This window comes from Epinephelus moara, chromosome 4, assembly GCF_006386435.1.
Source record: "Epinephelus moara isolate mb chromosome 4, YSFRI_EMoa_1.0, whole genome shotgun sequence".
Taxonomy (NCBI): domain Eukaryota; kingdom Metazoa; phylum Chordata; class Actinopteri; order Perciformes; family Serranidae; genus Epinephelus; species Epinephelus moara.
Window position 1 is genome coordinate 22,330,395 of NC_065509.1, and position 8,829 is coordinate 22,339,223.

An 8,829-nucleotide genomic window follows, 5' to 3' on the forward strand; every position below is an offset into this window, starting at 1 on the left:
AGCTCTTGTGCGCTGTCCATGGTGCTGAAATATAATTTTAAGCTCTCCTACTTGAGTTAGGTTATTCAGCAGCACATAGTTATCAATATTTGATAGTGTGACGTAATGGCTGCTTCAGAGGAGGCAACATTACATTTCCACTGCTCCCTGTATGTCGTCTATTTCACCACGTGGCGCCACTGTTGATCCATCAGAGACAGCGCTACTCTCTAAATACAACTAGGCCCCTCCCGTTTTAAGGCGACTGGGACATTTCTCTAGTCTTTGTTACAGAGGGAGGACGGTGGAACAACACAGCATTTTTCAATCATATCTAGAGCTCATCTCGGCTGATATTTGGGAGTCACACTGGGAGTCATATTCATGCTTTGCTCATATTGGACAGAAATATGTCTTCGCCTTGTCGATGGAGCTATTTCGGGATATATCTTGTGCTCTTTCTGCTCTATTGTTTCTGGGAAACGGTGTCTGGGCAGCTCTCTTATTCCGTCTCAGAGGAGGTAACCCCGGAGACTGCTGTTGGAAATATCGCTAAGGACCTAAACCTTAATTCACGGGATTTGGAGTCGCGTATGTTTCAAATTGTCACTGGATCAAAGAGGAAATTCTTCGAGGTAAATCTAAAGACTGGTGTTCTGTATGTCCGTGAGAGAATAGACAGAGAGGAGCTTTGCGCAGAGGAACTTAAATGCTCAGTGAGTGTAGAAGCCGTCATAAATAACCCTTTAAAGCTTTACCGTATCGACGTAGACATTTTAGATGTGAATGACAATGCCCCGTTGTTTTCGAGCAAATTGCAGAATCTGTACATCGCGGAGAGTACTTTACCAGGAGTGAAATTCGCATTATCTGAAGCAAGTGATGTAGATGTGGGGAGAAACGGTGTCAGTACTTACAAACTAAGCCAAAATGAGCATTTCTCTTTGGCTGTGCACAAAGCAGGAGACAGTGTGTCTGCTGAGTTGGTGCTGCAGAAAGCTTTAGACCGAGAGAAGCAGCCTGTCATCACCATGAAACTGACCGCTGTAGATGGAGGGAATCCTCCGAAATCAGGCACATCACAGCTCGTTATTAATGTTTTAGACATTAATGATAACATTCCGATATTCAGCGAGACGTTATATAAGACGAAAATCCCCGAAAACGCGCCGCTGGGTACAATAGTGATCACTGTGAACGCTACAGATGCAGATGAGGGCCTGAACAGTGAGATTGTATATTCACTGAGAAGCAAAGATCAAGATCATGTGCTTGATATCTTTGAAATTGAAAGTCAAACGGGTGTCATCAAGGTGAAAGGCAATGTAGACTTTGAGGAAAAAAAGGCTTTTGAGATACGTGTAGAGGCCAGTGATAAAGGGCAGCCTCCCATGTCTGCTCATTGTAAAGTGCTGGTAGAAGTGGTGGACGTAAATGATAATGCTCCTGAGATCACGGTGACGTCACTACATACCACAGTGAAAGAGGACGCTGATGTAGGCACCGTAGTTGCTCTAGTGTCAGTCCTGGATAAGGATGGTGGGAAAAACGGTGATGTGAAAATTCAAATTAAAAATGAGGTTCCGCTCAAACTCGAAACAAACTACAAAAATTATTATTCTTTGATAGTTGACGGACCCCTGGACAGAGAGAGGGTCTCTAATTATAATGTCACCATAATCGCCACTGACAGTGGAACCCCCTCACTCTCCGGCACCAGTGTGCTGTCTATACACGTTTCTGATGTTAATGATAACCCACCGCTGTTCCCAGAGCCGCAGATTAATGTATATGTGAAAGAAAACAGTCCAGTGGGAGCAATTATTAAAACTGTTTCTGCAATTGATGCTGACGTTGACCAGAACAGTCAGGTGAGCTATTCAGTTTTACAAAGTAACAGTAACTCACTGCCGTTATCTACAATGGTGAACATCAACTCAGAGACTGGAGATATAGTCAGCCTGCAGTCTTTTAACTATGAGGAGTTGAAAACGTTTCAGTTTAAAGTTCAGGCCACAGACTCTGGTGTTCCTCCGCTCAGCAGCAACGTGACTGTCAACGTTTTAATCCTGGATGAAAATGACAATAATCCAACAATTCTCGCGCCATATTCTGAGCACGGCTCCGTTAACAGTGAGAGCATCCCCTATTCTGCTGAAGCGGGATACTTTGTGGCAAAGATCAGGGCTGTAGACGCAGACTCTGGATACAATGCGCTGCTCTCTTATCACCTCTCTGAGCCCAAAGGAAACAACCTCTTCCGCATCGGAACCAGCACCGGAGAAATCAGGACTAAGAGGAGAATGAGTGACAATGACCTGAAAACTCACCCCTTGGTGGTGTTGGTGTCTGATAACGGAGAACCCTCCCTGTCAGCTACTGTGTCTATTGAGGTGGTGGTGGTTGAGAGCACAGCTGACATCCAGACTCAGTTCAGACATGTGCCCATAAAGGACGACAGCTTCTCTGCGCTGAACCTGTATCTGCTGATCGCCATTGTGTCGGTGTCAGTCATCTTTCTGCTCAGCCTCATCAGTTTAATAGCTGTCAAATGCCACAGGACAGACGGCACTTTCAGCAGGTACAGCGCCCCAATGATCACCACCCACCCTGACGGGAGCTGGTCTTACTCCAAAGCTACTCAGCAGTATGACGTGTGTTTCAGCTCAGACACACTCAAGAGTGACGTAGTAGTTTTCCCCGCACCGTTTCCGCCTGTAGATGCTGAGCTGATCAGTATTAATGGAGGAGACACGTTTACCAGAACTCAGACTTTACCTAATAAAGAAAAGGTAAGAAAAATATGGAAAAGTAACATGTTTTATGTGATGTATTATTTTATCCTTCTGGGCTGCGGCTGCGAGCAAGTCGTGTTCTACTTTTCTTAATAAAGTTTAACACTGCAGTATGTATGTCGTTGTCCGTGGTGCTGAAATAAGCGCCAGAGTGTGATGAGTGCTATTGGGAGAGTATATTCACTGCAGTTGTCTCAGTTATTTAAAGCGTGACTATGCTGACTTTCAAAATGTATACATCTACAAAATCAGGTCCCCATTCATTATCAGTGAAGCAGACTTACTTCTCTGGGTCTGGCTTTGATAGAGATTAGCTCATGTTTATAGATGGTGATTGAACTTTCCACGGCCATGGAAATAACATACTGGGATTCTTAATTTAGGTGGTGTTCCCCTTTGAGTCAATTGATAGGTGATGTATATAAGATTTCACCACAATTTAAGAAGGAGTCTCTCTGGATAACTGCATTACCTCAATTCAACTACTTAAAAATAAAATACAGAAATGTACAATAGTTTCTTTATTTCATTTTATCTATTTATTAAATCTTTATCCTGCTTTTCAACTAACACATCTGTGTCCAGATATTTGTGACTTCTTGTTAGCTGTATATTTTATATATTATACTGACTTGAAAGTTCAGAAGAACATATATTTATCTGTTCCTGGTGGTGAATGTAGTTATTTCAAACGACCACACGAGGACATTGTAGACCATCACATTTTGATGCTCCTCTCGGTTGCTTCAGGCTCCTCCCAGATTCAGAGGATGATGATGTTTCTCAGGGCTTTGTTACAAAGAGACGCAGAGAGAGAATGGACCGTGTGGACATCATTATGTCTGTTACACCCTAAAAGGCGAGGAAACTGGATTCTGGGACATTGCTTCCACCCTGAATTATTAGACGGGATTTTGAAACTATAATCCATATGCTTTGTTCACGCTGGATAAAAATATGTCGACGCGGTGGATACGGAGTCCGCTGGGGATTTATATAGTCCTTGTTCTTTTGGATTGCTGCTGGGAAGCGGTGTCCGGACAGCTCTCATACTCTGTATCAGAGGAGGTAAACCCGGGGACTTCTGTGGGAAATCTCGCTAAAGATCTAAACCTTAATGTCCACGACTTAGAGCCTCGTATGTTTCAGATCGTTGCTGGATCAAAGAGGAAATATTTCGATGTAAATCTGAAAACTGGTGTTCTTTATGTGAATGAAAGAATAGACCGTGAGGAGCTTTGTGCGAAGGCGACAAAATGTACTGTCAGTGTAGAGGCCGTGATGAACAACCCGCTGAAGCTTTATCGTTTGGAGGTAAATATAGTCGATATAAATGATAATGCGCCCTTTTTCCCCGAGAAGGTGCAGTCTCTTAACATTGCTGAAAGTACTGTGCCGGGAGGGATATTTGGATTTGACGGGGCATCGGATCTCGATGTTGGAAAGAATAGTGTGAGTACATACAAGCTGAGTCCAAATGATTATTTTTCTCTAGAGGTTCACAAAGGAGCAGAGAGCGTGTCTGCTGAGCTCGTGCTTCAGAAAGCTCTAGACCGAGAAAAACAACATACTGTCAGACTTACGGTGACTGCAGTGGATGGAGGAAATCCACCCAAATCAGGAACGTCTCAGATTATTATAAATGTTTTAGACAACAACGACAATGCTCCGGTTTTCAGCAGCTCTTTATATAAGGCTCGCATTTCTGAGAATTTAGCAACAGGAAAAACTGTTATAGTTCTGAATGCGACCGACGCAGATGAGGGATTGAATGCTGAAATAGAATATTCACTAAGAAATAAAGGACAGGATCACATTTTAGATTTATTTGAAATTAATTCTAAAACAGGTGCAATTTTAATCAGAGGTCAGATCGACTATGAAGAACACCAAGCTTTTGAGATTCGTGCACAGGCCAGTGACAAAGGGCAGCCTCCAATGTCTGCAGATTGTAAAGTGCTGGTAGAAGTGGTGGATCTAAATGACAACGCTCCTGAGATCACAGTGACGTCACTGCTAAACACAGTGAAGGAGGACGCAGAAGTAGGTACTGCTATAGCACTTGTGTCTGTACTGGATAAAGATGGGGGTAAAAACGGTGTAGTAAAAGCTGTCATTGCAAATGATGTTCCCTTTAAATTGGAGACAAATTATAAAAATTATTATTCGTTAGTAGTTGATGGTCCGCTCGACAGAGAGACTGTGGCGGAGTACAATGTCACCATCGTAGCGACTGATGAAGGGACTCCACCTCTCTCCAGCACCAACATAGTAACAGTTCATGTTTCTGATGTCAATGATAACCCGCCTCGCTTCTCAGAGCCGCAGATTAATGTTTATGTTAAAGAGAACAGTCCAGTAGGAGCAGTTATTAAAACTGTGACTGCAGCTGATGCTGATATCAATCAGAATGGTCAGGTGAGCTATTCTTTTCTACAAAGTAACAGTAACTCACTGCCTTTATCTACAATGGTAAACATCAACTCAGAGACTGGAGATATAGTCAGCCTGCAGTCTTTTAACTATGAGGAGCTGAAAACGTTTCAGTTTAAAGTTCAAGCCACAGACTCTGGTGTTCCTCCGCTCAGCAGCAACGTGACTGTCAACGTCTTAATCCTGGATGAAAATGACAATAATCCAACAATTCTCGCGCCATATTCTGAGCACGGCTCCGTTAACAGTGAGAGCATCCCCTATTCTGCTGAAGCGGGATACTTTGTGGCAAAGATCAGGGCTGTAGACGCAGACTCTGGATACAATGCGCTGCTCTCTTATCACCTCTCTGAGCCCAAAGGAAACAACCTCTTCCGCATCGGAACCAGCACCGGAGAAATCAGGACTAAGAGGAGAATGAGTGACAATGACCTGAAAACTCACCCCTTGGTGGTGTTGGTGTCTGATAACGGAGAACCCTCCCTGTCAGCTACTGTGTCTATTGAGGTGGTGGTGGTTGAGAGCACAGCTGACATCCAGACTCAGTTCAGACATGTGCCCATAAAGGAGGACAGCTTCTCTGCGCTGAACCTGTATCTGCTGATCGCCATTGTGTCGGTGTCAGTCATCTTTCTGCTCAGCCTCATCAGTTTAATAGCTGTCAAATGCCACAGGACAGACGGCACTTTCAGCAGGTACAGCGCCCCAATGATCACCACCCACCCTGACGGGAGCTGGTCTTACTCCAAAGCTACTCAGCAGTATGACGTGTGTTTCAGCTCAGACACACTCAAGAGTGACGTAGTGGTTTTCCCCGCACCGTTTCCGCCAGTAGATGCTGAGCTGATCAGTATTAATGGAGGAGACACTTTTACCAGAACTCAGACTTTACCTAACAAAGAAAAGGTAAGAAAAATAAAAGTAACATGTTTTATGTATTATTTTATCCTTCTGGGCTGCGGCTGAGAGCAAGTACCATCGTGTTCTACTTTTCTTAATTNCAGAACTCAGACTTTACCTAATAAAGAAAAGGTAAGAAAAATATGGAAAAGTAACATGTTTTATGTATTATTTTATCCTTCTGGGCTGCGGCTGAGAGCAAGTACCATCGTGTTCTACTTTTCTTAATTAAATTTAACACTGCAGTATGTATGTCGTTGTCCGTGGTGCTGAAATAACAGTGTGATGAGTGCTATTGAGAGAGTGTATTCACCGCAGTTGTCTCAGTTATTTAAAGCGTGACTATGCTGACTTTCAAAATTTATACATCTACAAAATCAAGTCCCCATTCATTATCAGTGAAGCAGCTCCAGACTTTATACTTGACCACATCACAAGTTTAAGACTTATTTCTCTGGGTCTGGCTTTGATAGAGATTAGCTCATGTTTATAGATGGTGATTGAACTTTCCACGGCAGATTAGCTCATGTTTATAGATGGTGATTGAACTTTCCACGGCCATGGAAATAACATACTGCGATTCTTAATTTAGGTGGTGTTCCCCTTTGAGTCAATTGATAGGTNTTACTTCTCTGGGTCTGGCTTTGATAGAGATTAGCTCATGTTTATAGATGGTGATTGAACTTTCCTCGGCCATGGAAATAACATACTGCGATTCTTAATTTAGGTGGTGTTCCCCTTTGAGTCAATTGATAGGTGATGTATATAAGATTTCACCACAATTTAAGGAGTCTCTCTGGATAACTGCATTACCTCAATTCAACTACTTAAAAATAAAATACAGAAATGTACAATAGTTTCTTTATTTCATTTTATCTATTTATTAAATCTTTATCCTGCTATGTACAATAGTTTCTTTATTTCATTTTATCTATTTATTAAATCTTTATCCTGCTTTTCAACTAACACATCTGTGTCCAGATATTTGTGACTTCTTGTTAGCTGTATATTTTATATATTATACTGACTTGAAAGTTCAGAAGAACATATATTTATCTGTTCCTGGTGGTGTATGTAGTTATTTCAAACGACCACACGAGGACATTGTAGACCATCACATTTTGATGCTCCTCTCGGTTGCTTCAGGCTCCTCCCAGATTCAGAGGATAATGATGTTTCTCAGGGCTTTGTTACAAAGAGACGCAGAGAGAGAATGGACCGTGTGGACATCATTATGTCTGTTACACCCTAAAAGGCGAGGAAACTGGATTCTGGGACATTGCTTCCACCCTGAATTATTAGACGGGATTTTGAAACTATAATCCATATGCTTTGTTCACGCTGGATAAAAATATGTCGACGCGGTGGATACGGAGTCCGCTGGGGATTTATATAGTCCTTGTTCTTTTGGATTGCTGCTGGGAAGCGGTGTCCAGACAGCTCTCATACTCTGTATCAGAGGAGGTAAACCCGGGGACTTCTGTGGGAAATCTCGCTAAAGATCTAAACCTTAATGTCCACGACTTAGAGCCTCGTATGTTTCAGATCGTTGCTGGATCAAAGAGGAAATATTTCGATGCAAATCTGAAAACTGGTGTTCTTTATGTGAATGAAAGAATAGACCGTGAGGAGCTTTGTGCGAAGGCGACAAAATGTACTGTCAGTGTAGAGGCCGTGATGAACAACCCGCTAAAGCTTTATCGTTTGGAGGTAAATATAGTCGATATAAATGATAATGCGCCCTTTTTCCCCGAGAAGGTGCAGTCTCTTAACATTGCTGAAAGTACTGTGCCGGGAGGGAAATTTGGATTTGTCGGGGCATCGGATCTCGATGTTGGTAAGAATAGTGTGAGTACATACAAGCTGAGTCCAAATGATTATTTTTCTCTAGAGGTCCACAAAGGAGGAGAGAGCGTGTCTGCACAGCTCGTGCTTCAGAAAGCTCTAGACCGAGAAAAACAACATACTGTCAGACTAACAGTGACTGCAGTCGATGGAGGAAATCCACCTAAATCAGGAACGTCTCAGATTATTATAAATGTTTTAGACAACAACGACAATGCTCCGGTTTTCAGCAGCTCTTTATATAAGGCTCGCATTTCTGAGAACTTAGCAACAGGAAAAACTGTTATAGTTCTGAATGCGACAGACACAGATGAGGGATTGAATGCTGAAATAGAGTATTCATTGAGAAGTAAAGGTCAGGATCACATTTTAGATTTATTTGAAATTGATTCTAAAACAGGTGAAATTTTAGTCAGAGGTCAGATCGACTATGAAGAACACCAAGCTTTTGAGATTCATGCACAGGCCAGTGACAAAGGGCAGCCTCCAATGTCTGCAGATTGTAAAGTGCTGGTAGAAGTGGTGGATCTAAATGACAACGCTCCTGAGATCACAGTAACGTCACTGCTAAACACAGTGAAGGAGGATGCAGAAGTAGGTACTGCTATAGCACTTGTGTCTGTACTGGATAAAGATGGTGGTAACAACGGTGTAGTAAGAGCTGTCATTGCAAATGATGCTCCCTTCAAATTAGAGACAAATTATAAAAATTATTATTCGTTAGTAGTTGATGGTCCGCTCGACAGAGAGACTGTGGCCGAGTACAATGTCACCATCGTAGCGACTGATGAAGGGACTCCACCTCTCTCCAGCACCAACATAGTGACAGTTCATGTTTCTGATGTCAATGATAACCCGCCTCGCTTCTCAGAGCCGC

At 42.6% G+C, this 8,829-nt stretch overlaps 2 protein-coding genes across 2 annotated transcripts; both read left to right on the forward strand.

The window, feature by feature from the left end:
- The first annotated feature begins 358 nt into the window (after positions 1–358).
- On the forward strand, positions 359–3,266 carry LOC126388518 (protocadherin alpha-3-like). The gene has a single exon (XM_050041693.1). It carries the CDS (start codon positions 390–392, stop codon positions 2,865–2,867), a length of 2,478 nt encoding a protein of 825 aa, XP_049897650.1. The 5' UTR covers positions 359–389; the 3' UTR covers positions 2,868–3,266.
- Positions 3,267–3,608: 342 nt separating this feature from the next.
- Positions 3,609–6,173, forward strand: LOC126389022 (protocadherin alpha-4-like). The gene has a single exon (XM_050042438.1). It carries the CDS (start codon positions 3,732–3,734, stop codon positions 6,171–6,173), a length of 2,442 nt encoding a protein of 813 aa, XP_049898395.1. The 5' UTR covers positions 3,609–3,731.
- Positions 6,174–8,829: the final 2,656 nt, after the last annotated feature.

Coding starts and splice junctions, on each gene's coding strand:
- LOC126388518 (XM_050041693.1), top strand. CDS start 390: ATGTCTTCGCCTTGTCGATGGAGCTATTTCGGGATATATCTTGTGCTC.
- LOC126389022 (XM_050042438.1), top strand. CDS start 3,732: ATGTCGACGCGGTGGATACGGAGTCCGCTGGGGATTTATATAGTCCTT.